The sequence below is a fragment of the Chlorocebus sabaeus genome, chromosome 12 (genome assembly GCF_047675955.1).
Source record: "Chlorocebus sabaeus isolate Y175 chromosome 12, mChlSab1.0.hap1, whole genome shotgun sequence".
Taxonomy (NCBI): domain Eukaryota; kingdom Metazoa; phylum Chordata; class Mammalia; order Primates; family Cercopithecidae; genus Chlorocebus; species Chlorocebus sabaeus.
The window spans coordinates 27,739,280-27,757,864 of NC_132915.1; the positions used below are offsets into that span (position 1 = coordinate 27,739,280).

An 18,585-nucleotide genomic window follows, 5' to 3' on the forward strand; every position below is an offset into this window, starting at 1 on the left:
TGTTCCTCCCACAGCCTCTCCCTCCAACAGAGTAGCCTGGATTTCTTCTCTGGTGGCTCAGGGCTTAAAAGGTGGAGGCAATCTTAAAGCTAAGCTCATAACTGGCACACAGTCACTTTTGCCATGTTCTACTGATCACCTCAACTCGAGATGGAGGAATCCTCACCCTAAATGGGGAGTGGCTTGTGCCAACAGGAACGTCTGCCATCTTTGGAGATAAACTGCCACGTTATCTTTTATTGATCTTGGTGAAACTTTCCTCATGAAAGAATTTTGAATTTGTATCGCTAATAATAATTTGTATGATTTTTCTTTTATGATTTATTAACTGGTTAGTGCTGATGTGAAGGAAAGCTATTGTCTTATTTATTCTAATTACTTCTCAGTTTAATATCTTGGTTCTCCTCAATAGATAATTACACTATTGGAAAATAAGATGTGCTTTTCTCTTCTTTATCAATAGCTAAATATCTTATTTCTATCTCATGTCTGCTGCCCTGGTTAAGACTTCCAGAACAAGGCTAATTGGAAGCAGCCTTGTTTTGTTTCTGTTGCATAATTTGTAAAGTACAAATACATTCAAGTTATAAACTGGACATTCTTAAATTAACATACATATTTCCCAGAGCTATATTAAGCCACTTACTTTTATGTGTTGATGCAATACAAATGAATAGAAAGTGGGTTCTTATTCCAGATAAATTGAATTCAGGGAGGGGACAAGTAAACAAGATGAGGAAGAAAGTGTCTAATATATTTTAGATACTGCAGTATTTTTCCCTGAAATCTATAAACACCCATAAATCATAACCATAAAACATTCTCATGACTCCAATAAACAGCTAACATCTCAAAATAAACGTAAAATATTCTCCTTCCTTCCCAAGTTTGACTATACTAGGTGCAAAGAATCACTTCAAGTACACAAATAGGTAGAAGACTATGGCTCTTGTACTCACATGTGGCTGATAATCATATGGTGGAACATAATCTTCTGAGTATGTTGTCAGTGCACACCTAAGAGGGATAAGTCAATGTTTGAGGAAAGAATCACTTCGAAAAGAAAAATATTTTAAATGGTTATTGATATACACTTTACATGAAATAAAAACATTTCAGGAAGGATTGGCCCTAATCAAAATTTAAAATCCCTCAACTGCCCCAGCCGCTGTATATAGTATTATCCACCACCAGCAGGGTACCCCCAACTTCAATTTCAGCAGTCTCCCTTATTCTTAGGGAATATGTTCCAAGACCCCTAAGTGGATGTCTGAAGCCTCGGATAGTACTGAATCCAATTGCTGTCAGTTAGAACACATTTCCGTTCATGTTTTCTACCCATAAATGTAGTGCCTTTTTTTATCTTAGCTAAGGACTTATCAAACATTATGGCCTTCGCTTTTGCAGTCTGAGGTACAACAGCAAAACTAACATGAATTTTTCTTTTCTTCTTTATAATTGCAAGGATAGAAGATTTGTTCTTACCATGGGTCTTAGATACTTCAGCATACGATTTTTTTTTTGCTCTCCTTAAGTTGAGAACTTTCATCTTGAAGCACCTAAAGTGCTTAAAGGAAGCACTTGACAGCTTCTCTTTAGCATATCTGAATGCCTGCACCACCACTCTTGCACTCTAGAGCCATCATCAAGTAAAATAAGGGTTACTTGAACACAAGCACTGCAATACCGTGACAATCTAATAATGAAGAAGGCTACTAAGTGACTAACAGCCAGGGACAGTAGACAGTGTGGAGACACTGGACAAAGGGAGGATTCATGTCCTGAACTGGATGAAGCCAGATGGCACAAGATTTTGTGGCACTGCTCAGAGCTACATGCAATTTAAAACTTACAAATTGTTCATTTCCAAAATTTTCTGTTTAATATTTTCAGACTGCAGTTGACCTCATGTAACTGAAACTGTGGAAAACAAAACTATGAATAAGGGGAGACTACTGTACCTCCAATTTAGCACCACCTACTACTCTCCTGTACTAATGATATTTGTGGCAACCCAGGCTCAAGTCCCTGAGCTCAGGAGTTCTGCATTCCAAGGATTCTCTTTATCACCAGCTTCCTGCCTCTATGAGTTTTTGGACCCACATTCTTTGCCAGGTGACTGCTGAAGAATAATGGAGGACAGCCAGATAGACTGAGATTACATAGCATCCCCAACCTCCGCCCCATTAAACACACAGAAATGCTGGATGAAATACATCCATGCTTATCCCCCAAGGTCTATAAGTATATATGTATACCCAAGCCCAAAAAGGAAACCCTGAGGTGCTAGAACTGAAGAGGATAGTCACTACAATGGGAAACCATAAACTGATGTGGAGTTTGAACTACACATCTAGAGTAAGAGACTTGGCCTTAGATTCACAGGAGGCAGAGAACTAAACTCCAATGATAACCAAGAATCTGTAAAGGCTATACCTCCATATAAAATAAACCAGAGAAACCTCAGCTACTAGTCCAGAGAAACTTGCAAGAAAGTTTCTCTCTGCTTGAGTTCACGGTGGGGGAAAAATTATTCTCCTATGAGAAATTAAAACCCCACCTCCATTCTTGGCAATATTATGGGACTGGATGGCCAAAGAAACTCCTCTGAGTATTGCATACTGAAAAACCAGGGTAAAAGGAAATTTTAAGACGTTTTAATGCATGGCTGAGCTGGTGAGAAAGTCACAGAACCCAACAAGAATCCCAAAATAACAAGTTCAACTTAGACAGGCTATTGGATACCCGGGTGGTAACCACCAATTCTTGCTGGGTTCTCAGGGTGTGATTTCCTGAGTAGTAGCAGCAGCACCTGGGAATAGAAATGTGAATACTTGGGTCCCACCACAAAACAACTAAATTAGAAACTCTAGGGGTGGGACCCAGCAATATATATCTTAGCAAACCCTTTAGGTGATTCTGATGTACGCTAGAGTTTGAATACTAATGATTAAAACAACACAAATTAGAAATGTAACTTTCAAACCATCAAATGGTTTTTTTTAAAAGATAAATCTAATAGGAGTCAGGAAAGGAGAATAAAAGGAACAGTGGACATTATTTCTGCTCATAAAACAAATTAAAATCATAAAAATAAAATTAAATATCTTAGCAATTATAATAAAAATAAAGGGGTTAAACCTATCAGTGAAAATATTTTCTCAGACTTAAATTGAACATCAAACTGTATTTTTTTTTTTAAAAAAAAACTCCTACTTGTCATGTTCGGTGGCGTGTGTCTATGGTCCCAGCTACTCAGGAGACTGAGGCAGGAGGGTCAATTGAGCCCAGGGGTTCTGAGCTATAGTGCTGTATGCCTATGGGGTGTCCACACTAAGTTCAACATCAGTATGGTGACCTCCCAGGAGCAGGACCACCAGATTGCCTAAGGAGGGGTGAACCAGCCCAGGTCAAAAAGGGAGCAGGTCAAAACTCCTATGCTGACTGGCTTAGTAGCTTGCACCTGTACTCCCAGCTACTCAGGAAGCTGAGGCAGGAGCATCCCTTAAGGCCAGGAGTTTGAGGCTGCCGTGAGCTATAGCAGTACCAGCCCAGGTGACAGAGAGAGACCCTGTCTCTAAAACAAAAATAATTTTTAATTACCAACTACCTGCTTTTATACATAAAATAAAATTACTTTCAAAGAAGCTTGAAAGTAAAAGTATATAAAAATACATACCAATGCATGGAAATTAAAAAATATACTTCTCAGTGACCAGTGGTTTAATGAAAAAATTAAGAAGGAAATTGAAAAATTTCTTAAAACAAATGACAATGAAAATACAACATACCAAAACTTAAGGAATACAGTGAAAGCAGTACTAGGAGGAAAATTTATAGCTAAGTGCCTACATCAAAAAAGAAGAAAAACCTCAAATAAATAACCTATTGATGCATCTTAAAGAACTAGAAAAGCAAGAGCAAACTGAATCCAAAACTAATAGAAGAAACGAAATAATAATCAGAGTAGAAATAAATGAATTTGAAATGAAGAAAGCAATACAAAAGAATGATTTTTTTAAAATTGTTTTTTAAAAGATAAACAAAATTGACAAACCTTTAGCCAGACTAAGAAAAAAAGAGAGAAGACCCAAATAAATAAAGTCAGAGATGAAAAAGGAGACATTACAACTGATAGGGCAGAAATTCAAAGGATCATTAGTGGCTACTACAGGAAACTATATGCCAATAAATTAGAAAATCTAGAAGAAATGGGTAAATTTCTAGACACATACAACCTACCAAGACTGAACCATGAAGAAATCCAAAACCTGAACAGACTAGTTGACAGAGCAGGAGCTTCGCCATCTGGGACAAACACCGCCATTTTAAAGTTCACTTTGATCAAAAACTGCCTAAAACCAAAGGGCATCAGCCTAATGGCTAAGGTCAGCATGATCATAAACCACAAATGACATCTCCAACCAGAAACTTTCCAACCTTAAGATAAACCCCTCCCCAACCAGAGAGATGTCAGCCCCAAGATAACCTCCCCTCCGACCAGAGAACATTCCAACCCCGCAATAAACTTCTCCCCAACACAGAAACATTCCAAGCCTATGATAAGTTTTCTAGCCCTGAACCTTCAAATACTCTTAGTCTGTAAGAGAGGAATGCTCCTAACTGAAATAGTCTAGAAGCCCCTCTCAGCTTTATTCTCCAAAATAAACCTGTCTTTGACTGTTGAGCCACTTTTTGTGTTTCTTTCCTCTTTAACTCTTACACCAATAACAAGTAATGAGATCAAAGATAAAAAATTCTCCCAGTAAGGAAAAGTCCAGGACATGAGGGCTTCACTGCTGAATTCTACCAAACATTTAAAGAACTAATACCAATCCTACTCAAACTATTCTGAAAAATAGAGGCAGAGGGAATACTTCCAAACTCATTCTAAGAGGCCAGTATTACCCTGATTCCAAAACAAGACAAAGACACATCAAAAAAAGAAAACTACAGGCCAGTATCTCTAATGAATATTGATGCAAAAATCCTTGATAAAATACTAGCAAACCAAATTCAACAACATGTTAAAAAAATCATTCATCATGATCAAGTGGGATTTATCCCAGAGACACAAGGATGGTTCAACATATGCAAATCTATCAGTGTGATACATCATATCAACAGAATGAAGGATACAAATTATACAGTCATTTCAATTGATACGGAAAAAGTATTTGATAAAAGTTCAACATCCCTTTATGATAAACATCCTCAAAAAATTGATTAAAGAAAGAATATACTTCAACATAATGAAAGCTATATATGACAGACCCACAGCTAGTGTCACACTGAATGGGGAAAAATTGAAAGCCTTTCCTCTAAAATCTGAAATACAACAAGGATGCCCACTTTCACCACTGTTATTCAACATAGTACTGGAAATCTTAGCTAGAGCAATTAGACAAGAAAAAGAAATAAAGGGCATCCAAATTGGAAAGGGAGAAGTCGAATTATCCTTGTTTGTACATGACATGATTTTATATTTAGAAAATCCTAAAGACCACCAAAAAAGTATACTGATAAACAAATTCAGTAAATTTAGAACTGATAAATTCAGTAAAGTTGCAGGATACAAAATTAACATACAAAAATCAGTGGCAGATCAAGCACAGTGGCTCAAGCCCCCCAGCATTTTAGGAGGCCAGGTGGGTAGATCACTTGAGGCCAGGAGTTCAAGACCAACCTGGGCAACATGGTGAAACCCAGCCTCTACAAAAATGTAAAAATTAGCCAGGTGTAATCCCAGCTATTCAGGTGGCTGAGGCAGGAGAATTGCTTGAACTTGGGAGGCAGAGGTTGCAGTGAGCCATTATCACACTGTTGCACTCCAGCCTGGGTGACAAAGAAAGACTGTCTCAAAAAAAAAAAAAAAAAAAAAAAATTCAGTGACATTTGTATTTGTTAACAGTGAACAATCTGAAAAAAAAATTCAAAAAACTTAATCCTATTTACAATAGTCACAAATAAAATTAGATACCTAGGAATTAACAAAAGAAGTGAAAGATCTATACAATGAAAACTATAAAACATAGATGAGAGAAATTGAAGAAAACACCACAAAATGGAAAAATATTTTATGTTCATGGCTTGGAAAACTCCATATTGTTAAAATGTCCATATTACCCAGAGCAATCTACAGATTAAATGCAACCCCTATCAAAATACCAATGACATCTTCTATGGAAATAGAAGAAACAATTCTAAAATTTATATGGAATAATGAAAGACACAGAACAGCTAAAGCTATCCTGAGCCAAAAAAAACAAAACTGGAAGAGTCACATTATTTGACTTCAAATTATGCTACAGAGCTATAGTAACCAAAACAGCACAGTACTGGCATAAAAACAGACACATAGACCAATGGAACAGAATACAGAACCCAGAAACAAATCCACACACCTACAGTGAATTCATTTTTGAGAAAGGTGCCAATAACATACACTGGAGAAAAGACAGTCTCTTTAACAAATGGTGCTGGGGAAACTGGATTTCCATATGTAGAAAATGAAACTAGACCCCTATCTCTCATCATATACAGAAATCAAATCAAAATGGATTAAAGACTTGAATTGATGACCTCAAACTATGAAACTACTACAAGAAAACTTTGGGAAAGATCTCTAGGACATTGATCTGGGCAAAGATTTCTTGAGCAATACTCCACAAGCACAGGCAATGAAAGCAAAAGCAGACAAATGGTATCACATCAAGTTAAAAAGCTTCTACATAGCAAAGGATACAATCAACAAAGTGAAGGGATCACCCACAGAATTGGAGAAAATATTTACAAACTACCCATCTGACGAGGGATTAGTAACAAGAATATATAAAGAGCTCAAACAACTCTACAGGAAAAAAATCTAATAATCCCATCAAAAAATGGACCAATGATTCAAATAGACATTTCTCAAAAGAAGACATACACGTGGCAAACAGGCATATGAAAAGGTACTCAACATCATTGATCATTAGAGAAATGCAAATCAAAACTATAATGAGATATTATTTCATGCCAGTTAAAATGGCTTATATCCACAAGACAGGCAATAACAAATGCTGGTGAGGATGTGGAGAAAAGGGAACCCTTATATATTGTTGTAAGAATGTAAATTAGTACAACCACTATGAAGAACAGTTTGGAGGTTACTCAAAAAGCTAACAATTGAGCTATCATATGATTCAGCAATCCCACTGCTGGGTATATATGCAAAAGAAAGGAAATCAGTATATCAAAGAAATATCTGCACTCCCAAGTTTGTTGCAGCACTGTTCACAATGACCAAGATTTGGAAGCAACCTAAGAATTCATCAACAGGTGAATCGATAGAGAAAACGTGGTACTTCTAGACAATGAAGTACTATTCAGCCATTAAAAAGAATGAGATTCTGTCTTTTGCAACAACATTGATAGAACAGGAGATCACTATGTTAAGTGAAATAGGCCAGGCACAAAAAGACAAATATCACATGTTCTCATGTATTTGTGGGATCTACAAACCAAAACAACTGAACTCATGGACATAGGGAGTAGAATGATGGTTACCAGAGGATGGGAAGGGTAGTTGGGGCAGGGAGGGGGTGGCACGTTGGGGAGGTGGGGATGGTGAATGGGTACAAAAAATAATAGAATGAGTAAGACTTAGTATTTAATAGCACAATGTGGGGACTATAGTCAATAATAATTTAATTGTACATTTTAAAATAACTAAAAGAGTATAATTGGATTGTTTGTAACACAAAGGATAAATGCTTGAGAGGATATCCAGTTTTTCATGATGTGATTATTATGCATTGCATGCCTATACCAAAATATCTCATGTATTCTATAAATACATACACCTACTATGTACCCAAAACAATTAAACATAAAATAATAAAAAACAAAACAAAAATATATAAAAGTATACACAGTGCGATCTGAGAGACCAAAATAGACACCCCTTTATCAACTAAGACAGAACCTAAGGTTAAAAAAAACCAAAAAGTTACCTATGGTTAGGGGATTCAGGGACGGTTTGGCATTGCAAATTTCTAAATTCTCACTAAATACCCTAACAATAGGAGATGTCAGGCCAGTTGTCCTAATTCTGATTTACAATCCAAACCACTGTGACTCTAATTGGATAGAGGACTGGCCTTACAAACTTTCTTCGCTGATAAGCGATTGCAGACCTTTAACCAGTTCCTGCCAACCGATTGAGGCTGTGCATAAACTGTCTTTGTGTCCTAAAGCTCACCTTTTGATAGGAAGAGCCAAATTCCACCTCATTTTAATGTTAAAACCCAGTCCCAAAGTGAACATAGGATGTATGTCATATACATATTTATCCATTACATACGCACACAGCTCCCTCATAAATATGTATAGCTTTTCCCCTCAAGTCTCCTGAATATGCATGATTCAGGCCCTGTGAAGCATAAAACCCAACCTGTGCTTCCCCTTGTCCATGCTGGAGACTTCCTCCTCCCAGCTTCCAAACCAATATCTCCAATAAAGCTCTCCTTTCTACTATTTAGCCATCCTGGTGGTCTTTTGGTCAACAACAGCAAATATTAACCAAAGGAAATTGAATTCTTAAATTAATACCCTATGTAAGAGACTTTGAACAAAAATTACTAGTTATAAAGATCATAATCTACTGATTAAAACAGCAAGTCATCAAGAAAGCATATAACAATCTTATGTCAACAAACCTAACAACATATAGAATATTGACACTGTTTGGATATTTGTCCCTGCCCAAATCTCATGTTGAATTGTAATTCCCAATACTGGAGGTGAGGCCTGGTGGGAGGTGGTTGGGTCATGGAGGAAGATCCCTTGTGGCCTGGTGCCATCTTCATAATAGTGAGTGAGTTCTCACACTATCTGGTCATATAAAAGTGTGTAGCTCCTGCCCCCCAACTCTCTTGTTTGCTCCTGCTTCTGCCATGTGATGTGCCTGCTCCCCTTCACCTTCTGCCATGAGTAAAAGCTCCCTGAGGACTCCCTAGAAGCTAAGCAGATGCCAGCACCATGTTTCCTGTAAAGCCTGTAGAACTGTGAGCCAGTTAAACCTCTTTTCTTTTTAAATTACCCAGTCTCAGGGATTTCTTTATTTCAATGCAAAAACAGCCTAATACAAATATGTAAGGCAAAAAAAGACCAGAATCACAGAAATAAAATGGCAAATCCACAGTTATGCAGGAAGGTTGCAACACACATTTCTCAACCCTTTGGTTCCTTAAATCCACATATCTACATACATCCTCCAAAACCATAAGGGTCAACAGTAAAGCAAATAAAACTACACAATTGCCCACAGGTAGAGCATAGTGAAGGATAGGGAATACCACAAACTTCAATTTACATGTAGGTAGAACACTCCAGAATCAGTAGAGTCAAATCAGAGCCCACGCTGAAACAGAATCAGGCAGGGATTACATGGAAGACAGGAGAGGTGACAAGTCTCTAGCAGAGGTGGAACACAGAGGACAGCACCCACAGAAAGAGAATGCCCTTTTCTGATGAGGAAATCATGAGAACAGGTCTGAGACCAGAAGATCTGAAGCATGACTTTTCAAGGAAGTATCCAGGACCACAGTTATAGTCTTGGGAAGACACTGCTTCTAGAAAGGAGGGGGGCAACTAGAAGGTAAAGAAAAATAAGAAATAAAACACAAGAAAATAAGGATCCTAGGGCTATAAGAGAGTATCACGATATCAGTAAACATCACTCCCTCCTACATTTTACCACCCTGGAAACGTGTCATTAATTAAACAAGTCTCACTTCACTGTTAGAACTGAAGAGGGCACTCTTGAACTAAGATATTGAGCAAACTGCCCAAAGTTTTCATTCCTCTGGGATAGAATGATCTATGATTGCTGCTAGTCCAGGAAAATCCATCATACTTTAAATGAACAGAACAAGGCAACATTACTAAGAGAAGAACACAATAAATAAGAATAAAAACTAAGCTCATGAAAATTCTCCCCTGAAATATTCCTAGTCACAGAAGTCCTCCATTAGCACTTCTATTCAATAATGCACTAGAGAGCCTAGAAAACACAGTAAAACAAGAAAAAACAGCAAAATCAACATCAGCAAATAGCATAATCGGAATAAAAAAAAAAATCATCATCCTCCATGGATGACAAAGTTGTTTACATTTTACAAAATGCTAGAGAATCTACAAATTATAACAATAGGCAAGTTTCAGCAAGGTTGTCGGATAAAAGATCAATATACAAAAATAGCATAGCCATATACCTGCAACAAGAAATTAGAAAGCATAATCAAAGTAGGAAAATCCCATTTATACTTGGCAACAAAATATCTAAGTTTCCTATAAGAATACATAAAACAGAAGATATATATGATTTACGGGGAAAATACAAAATGTTGTTGAAAAATGTAAAATAATTTATGTATGTGTGGAATGGTGGATATAATGATAGCAATTATTCCATCCAGAAAATTTAAAGCACTTCCAATCTAAACACCAATAAGGTGTTTTGTAGAACTTGACAAACAAATCCTAATAGTCATATGACTCCATAAAGTGCCAAAGAGAGTCAATATAAAAATAGACCAATTGAGAAAATGTAAAGAAAGCCTGGAAGCAGATCTGCTTAAATGTAGGAATTTGGTGTATGACAGAAATGACCTTACAAATCAGTAGGGAAAGTGTGAGTTACATAATAATCTTTAGTCTTATAAAAATATTATATATATGCATCTATATTACATGTATGTTACATATACATTTCTGTATGGGAATACATATGTAATTTCTAAAATTTTAGAGTTTGACATTTCATATATAGGTCTTGACTAAACTGTAATTTAAAACTTCTGTTGATCAAAAGATACTATAAACAAAGTTTTCAGAAAAGTCAAAGACTAGAAGAACATATTTATTATGAATCTAACCAAAAGGCCAGGTGCAGTAGCTCACGCCTGTAATCCCAACACTTTGGGAGGCCGAGGCAGGTGGATCACTTGAGGTCAGGAGTTTGAGACCAGCCTGGCCAACATGGTGAAACCCCGTCTTTACTAAAAATACAAAAATTAGCCAGGCGTGGTGGCGGGTGCCTGTAGTCTCAGCTACTCAGGAGGCTGAGGTGGGGGAATCACTTGAACCCAGGAGGTGGAGGTTGCAGTGAGCCGAGACCGTGCCATTACACTCCAGCCTGGGAGACAGTGCAAGACTCCATCTCAAAAAAATAGTAAAATAAAATGAAATAAATCTAACCAAAAGAGGATTAATAACATAAATCTAATCAAAAGAGGATTAATAACACAATTAATTTTTTAAAACCCTTTTTTTTCTTTTTAGACAAAATCTCACTGTGTCATCCCCAGACTGGAGTGCAGTGGCACAATCATAGCTCATTGCAACCTCCTCCTCCCAGGTTTAAGCAATTCTCCTGCCTTAACCTCCCAAGTAGCTGGAACTACAGGCATGCACCACCAAGCCCGGGTAATTTTTGTATGTTTAGTAGAGATGGGGCTTTGTCATGTTGGCCAGGCTGGTCTTGAACTCCTGGCCTCAAGAGATCCACTTGCCTTGGTCTCCCAAAGTGCTGGGATTACAGGCGTAAGCCACTGTGCCCAGCCTTTAAAACTCTTGCAAATCAAATTTAGTAATTAGTGAAATGCAAAGTAAAACAACAATGAAATGCCATGTAATATCTATTAGATTGATAAAAATTAAAAATCCCTATTTATGAGAATATGAAACAATAAATATGTACAAACAAAACTAGTGGCAATATCTTGCAAAATTGAAGGTGCATATGTCTTATTACCCAGCAATTCTGAATATAAAGAAAACTCTTTTATAAAAAATGTTATTGTGAATTGATGATTTATAATTGTAATATTTATGGGGTATAAAGAAACTTTTACATATATATTCAAGGAAGTGTGTATAATGATAGTTACTGTGGCCTTATTTGTAATAGTGAAAATTTGGAAGCTAATGTCGTACAAGAAAATAGATATATTGAATGGCTATATAAATCATGATAAACCATTTCTTTAAAAACATTGAAACATGTATAGTAAAAATATTAACTTACATTATAACTGGGTAATGAGTAGATGGGTGTTTGAAAAATATTTTAGTTAATGAAAATATTCCATAATCTTAAAATATGTTTGTGTTAATAGATAACAGTGAACTTGCTTCCCTACGCTCTTCTCACTCAAAGTTGTGACTCAAATGATATGCTTATCAGGAACCCCAGTAGAACACTGGAGAGTTGCTTTGGGCTGAACTATCCTGCAGGTCAGTATTTGGGTATCTCTCTACTCATGTAAAGCAGACAGAAACCTATCCCTCCTAATTGAGCCCTTCTCCCTCTCCTTATTATCACCTCTCAGCACAGAGTCTGATACAAAGTAGGCAATGAGAAACATTCATTGAATAACTAAATCATTAAAAATAAAATCAGAATATAAAGAGATATAGATTAACTACAACGAGTATGCAAAGTAAATACAGGTGAAAGATTAAAATATTCAGTTATCTTTCTAAAAAGGGATTGCGGAACAAAATAGAAACTTTTATAATATTGAACGATGACTTTCAGCCAATTACTCATCAACTCTTTGTGATTGCCTCCTCCCTCCCTTGCCCCCTTAAAAAAAAATCCGAAGAACAGGACAACAATCAATCTTCAAGTGATAGAGAGTACATTACGTGCTCCCCAAATTTGAAATAAGGAGGTCTTTTGAGAATAAAAATATGAGAAATCAACATGGATCTTCCTCTAGATATTAGCTGTAGCAGAAAGAACAGGTCCATTAAAAAGAGAAATGCCTTTCAGAGAAACTCCGGGAAGCAAGAGGTCAGAAAGACAAGTGAGGCATTATTTCTAGGCATTGTCTTGGGGAAGAGGTATCCTGGTTCACAAACAGATCCCCCTGGTTCTGGAAGCAGAGCTGGACTACATCAATGTCAATCCACCAAACTGGACTTACTGACAGCCAACAGTGACTTTAAGTCATTATCTGGACCCAGCAGAAACAAGCATGTGCCAGGTGGCTCTGCTTTACCGCTCCCATCCCTACTCGTGGCTGTTAGGTCAGCGCCCTTTTTGGGATTTCCTTTTCTTAATAGTAACCAATGGAAAAGGGCCACTCACACTCCCATGACAGTAACTGAGGGATGTAACATCCTCCAGTCAGTGGAAGAAGTTGATCCTCAGAGGGAGGGAATGAAGCCAACAGGAAGAGAATCCCAAGTTTCTTCTAGTCCCGATTCCAGTAATCTCTGAAGCCAGGTTCTTCAAAGGACTTTCCCAAAGTTCCATGAGGCATTCCAGTATTCTTTTAATAAACTGTCCTTTTTGCCCAAGAAAATTTTAATTGTGTTTTTGTTCCTTACCACCAAAAGAATCCTATTACAATCAGGTCACCGAAGTCTAAGGCCATTAATCATTGTAATCATGTAACCAACTCCCCTTGCTCTGATTTTAAAGAGTGAACAACATTCTGATTATTGTTTGGCTTCCCCTATGGTTTTTCACAGAGAGAGAATGCCTTTTATTAGGCTGACATGACCTTCTGGTGTGCTTGAAATTTTTATTTCTCATAAATTAACTAATTAGAATTCTGATGTTTCTCGTGAATTTAATGAGCACAAGTTGATCTCCATGTGTCAGATAAATTCTGAAGTACTGATAAAAACAGGCTTTCCGGAAATGTAAAACTGAAGACCAGAAACCAGTATATTCACTAGGATATGCCACACTGTAAGGATGCCGGGAAGTTAGGTGGCCGGCTTTCACCCTGCACCACCCACAATTTGCTATGCTTGCCCTCTTTTGTGTTTAACGGTTGTAGTTATTATATACTTTGTAAGGTAGAGTACAACGAAAGATGTTTTGTAAGATAGGAAAGGAAACGGTGTCTGATACTGGAGTTATCATAAAATTCATGGTATGAGTTAAAACATCGACAGCTGCCCTAACACCAGTCGTAACATGTGCAACTCGATGACAAGATGATGTACCCAAGCCCACAGAATCACAGCTTCTTAAGCTCAAAGGAACCTTAAAGATCAACTGTTTCTGTTTCTTTTCTGTTTTGTCTAGATGGGTGGCAGATATTTTATCACCCAGCTTCCTGGCAGCCAGAACAAGGGCATGTGACATGTATTCACCAAATCAGACAGGTCCCATCTAGGAGTCTGAATGTGAGTATGTGACTTAAAGAAGCAGGGAATTAATTTGGAGTTAATCTCATCACTGGCAGCAGTAGAAGCAGTATTAATTACTTAAGACAAACGTAGCCACAGCCGGTCATGGAGTCTACCTGACCCTGTGTTAAGGTGAGGGGTGCATTGTGCAAGTGAGACTGCAACTTACAACCACTCTGGAAATCTCTGTCTCATTCTTAACAGCAACCATCATTCAAAAAAAAAAAAAAAAAACTTACATTGAGCTGATACAGACATCCCTGTCATTTCCTCCTACTTCTACCTGCTGAATTAGCCACAGAACAAATCCACAGCTGCTGAATTCCAGGCCTATTTTAAAAATTTTATTTCTTTATTTTTGAGACAAGGTCTCACTCCATCACCCTAGCTGGAGTGCAGTGGCCACAAGGAGAGAAGAGTGACTTTATTTTAAATGCCAATCCACCATGTAACTTCTAACTAACCCCAAGTTCAAGAATGCCTCCCAAATGTCCGACTGATGTATTACTCTTTATGTAGGAAGACCTACTCATTGTAAGTTTCCTCCAAAACGACCCTTGTTCTGGAATCATAGGCTTTGACATCCATAGCCACCTACACATTCCTTCCAGAGCAGTGATATTTTCCCTAAGATTTAAGCCCTGGATCTGGGGATTTGCGATGTGGAGATCTACCTGTATTGTGGCCTCCCAAGACCATTCTTCTGTAAGTCTCCCTGCTTTTAAGTTCCCTTAAACTACCCGAAACCTATGACCTGGATTTGTCTGCCTCTTTCTTATTCCTTCAGCATTTGGGGGTCGCTTTGTATATACAGTCCTTTCACAGAACAGGTGATTCAAACTCACTGCAGACTTGAACTTCTAGGCTCAACTGATCCTCTCACCTCAACCTCTCAACATGTTGGGACCACAGGTATGAGCCATGTGCCCAGGCCCCAGGCCTACTTTTTAGAGATCAACCTCTAAGAAGCTAGTGGGTAAGAGGTGGAGAGGAAAGATGAAATGGAGGACAATTTGAATCTGATTTTAATCCTGATCCAAGCCCAGCATTTGCTAAGATCCCTAGAAGCTTTGTAAGATGTTCTCCCCTCCCATCAAGAGCGTAGAACTGTGACCCAAAGCTTCCAGTTTCTGCTATGCCATTAAGCAGTCATGGAGCCTTAAGAAAGTCACGTAACCACTCTGCATTTAAACTCTTCCCATTAGTATCGGCCTCATAAATATCTATAGAATAGATGGATTAATTACTTAATGAGGAATTGAATTCTTTGGTTATTTTTGTGCTTTGATTTTCTCCTCTATACAATTAAAATACTCACCCAAATGACCTTGTGTGATTGTTAAGCAGAATGGAATAATGGATAATGGGTGTGAAAATACTCTGAAAGATATGGAGCACTATACACATGTAAGCAGCAAAGATGATGCAATGTAGTATTTAGGTTGGTGCAAAAGTAATTGCAGTTTTTCCCATTAAAAGTTAATGACACAGGCTCTGCAGTCAGTCAGACCAGATAGCAGTTTAAAGCCCAGCTCTGGTGCTTACTGGATAAAAAACTTTTGGAAAGTTACTTTACCCCTCTGAGTCCTTTCTAATGGGGATTGTTGCAGGATCTATCTTAAAGAATGAGCATTAAACAAAATATGGCATGTAAAGCCCTTATCTCAGTGCCAGACACATAGTAAATGCTCATTAAGGTAGAAGAGAAAACTATACTGTAATGATATTAAACGGTGGGAGGGTTACGTTTTAAACGGATTATTCAAGCTGCAGGTTGGAGAATAGATTGAAAGGAAAAGATGAGGCAAAGGAATCAGCTAGGATACCTATATTAGCAGTTGGGACTGGATCAGTAATCTCTCTTGTGCCCCAGTCTCAAATATCCACATGCTATCTGATACTTGCTCTTCCTCCTGACTTCACTGCCTCAGTGAATGGCCCCACCACCCTCCAGTTGCCTAAGCCAGAAGCCTAGGAATCAATCTCAAGTCTGCTTTACCCCCATAATTAATCAATCTTCAAGTAGATGTCAATGCCTCTTTTTTCTCTTTTCTTTTTTTTTTTTTTTTTAAGCTGGATCTAAAATCTGCACCCTTCTCCGCCTCCACACCACCATCGCTTAAGGTCAGGCTTTTTTTACGTCTTGCCTTGGTACATTCGAAACTGCAATCTCAGTTGCCTACCAATCTGTTCTCTGTTTTCTAAATACAAATCTGATTATTCCCACTCTATGCTCAAAAACCTTTAATACCACCTACATGATAAAGTCCGAGCTCAGCATGGCTTTCAGGTCCTGCTTTCTTAGCCCCAGCATTTCTCTCCAACTTTACCTGTCATCACTGCAAATTCTTGCTCTACGAGCCAAGCATGCCTCCCATAGGTCCTGCTCCTCCCTGCTTTTTATTATTATTATTATTTTATTTTTATTTGAGACGGAGTCTCACTCTGTCTCCCAGGCTAGAATGCAGTGTTGGCAATCTCAGCTCACTGCAACCTCTACCTCCCTGGTTCAAGCGATTCTCATGCCTCAGCCTCCCGAGTAGCTGGGATTACAGGTGCATGCCACCTTGCTGGCTAACTTTTGTATTTTTAGTAGAGACGGGGTTTTCACCATGTTGGCCAGGCTGGTCTTGAACTCCTGGCCTCAGGTGATCCTCCTGCCTCAGCCTCCCAAAGTGCTGGGATTACAAGTGCGAGCCACCACGCCCGGCCTCCCTGCCTTTTTTGTACATCCTTCATCTTCTGCCTAGGGTGCCCTTCTCTCCTGTTGATCTGGCTGACTCCAACTCAGACTTTGTGACTCAGCTCAGGTGTTGCTTCTACCTAGAAGCCTTTCCTGACCTCCCAAATCTGCTCCCTTGCATCATGTTCACCCCCAGTGTGTTGTGGCAAGTAGTCTGGCCCAATCAACACTTATTCCAAATTCCCTTCTCCCTTGTCTTTCTCTACTTAGAAGCTGAAAACAATCATGTAGCCATGGGTGGCCAAGCCACAGTTCGTGAAATAGATGTAGGATGAAGATCCTGGGGAGGGTTTCCCTTTACCTCTTTACTTTTTCACTTCTTTCTTTCTGGAACAGAATGGGGATTGGAGGCATAGCAACCATCTTGAGATTGCAAGGACAAAAGCTACTTAATAAGACTTATAAAGAAGAAAGACAAAAAGATCCAAATTCTTGATGACATTGTTTAAGTGCCATACCAGTTTTGGACTCCTTGCCTTTATATTTCATGCCAGGTGATGAAATAAATGTCTTAATTATTCAAGCTGCTATTAGTTAGGTTTCCTGTTACTTTCAGCCAAGCATATTCCTTGGCTGATACATAAGTATTAATTGGTTGTTTTTCCGTCTCATACATTGGACAAATGAGTTGATGTCTTTTTCTATATTCCCAGCGCCTAACTCTTCTTAGTAAATAGTATGCACTCATTAAATGGTTATATTGAAAGAAATAACTCAGATATGTGGGACAAATGTAATTTCCTCAGGTCTAATACTTTTTAAATGCCATTTGAAAGAACAGTATAAGATTTAAATGTTTGGGTAATAATTTAACTCTGTAACTGTCAAATACAGAATCAAATTAAATACAGATAGCAGCAAAGATTTCTGAAATTCTGGAAAACTCTCATTCCTGTGAAACCACCTCTGTAGCTCAAAGATGCATAGTACACTACTATTCACTGACATCAACTGAAGTCTTCATTTTAAGTAATTATAACTAATGATTTTCTATGACAGCTACATAAACTTTAAATATTATGAAGAGTAATACTAGTTATACTGGCTCTTGATTAATACACACGGGATTAAAGGAAATGTGAGGTTTAAATATAAATTCCACAGCCCTGATGTTTAAAAAATCTTTGCCACTCACTTTGGGCTTTTTAAATTATTTTAAATCAAAACTGTACGTGTATAAAGTGCATCATATGATGTTTTGATACATATTTACATATCAAACTGTTTTTACTACAGTCAAGTTAATTAACATATCCATCTCCTCACATAGTTACCTTTCTTTGCGATGAGAACACTTCAGATCTACTTTCTTAGCAAATTTCAAGTATATGACACATGATTGTCAACTATAATCCTCCTGCTGTACATTGGATCTCTAGCACTTATTCATCTTGCGTGACGGAAGCTTTGCACCCTTGGACCAACATCTCTCTATTTCTCCCACCCCTCAGGTCCTGGCAACCACCATTCTACTCTCAGCTTCTATACATTCAACATTTTAGATTCCATGTAAAAGTGAGATTATGCAGCATTTTTCTTTCTGGGTCTGTATTCACTTAGCATCATATCCTCTAGGTTCATCCATGTTGTCACAAATTGCAGGGTTTCCTTCTTTTTTAAGGTGAAATAATATCCATCAACGGATACTT

At 37.9% G+C, this 18,585-nt stretch overlaps 1 protein-coding gene across 3 annotated transcripts in view; it reads right to left on the reverse strand.

Moving 5' to 3' along the window:
* Window positions 1-18,585, reverse strand: part of CFAP95 (cilia and flagella associated protein 95) — an 88,977-nt gene that overhangs the window by 20,845 nt on the left and 49,547 nt on the right. For 2 of the 3 annotated variants that reach the window (XM_073021530.1, XM_007969451.3), the window contains one exon: window positions 960-1,017. The exons of the other annotated variant lie outside the window; for it this stretch is intronic. In XM_073021530.1, coding sequence (XP_072877631.1) covers window positions 960-1,017 — 58 coding nt within the window. The remainder of the gene's footprint in view (window positions 1-959; window positions 1,018-18,585) is intronic. 3 annotated transcript variants of the gene reach the window in all.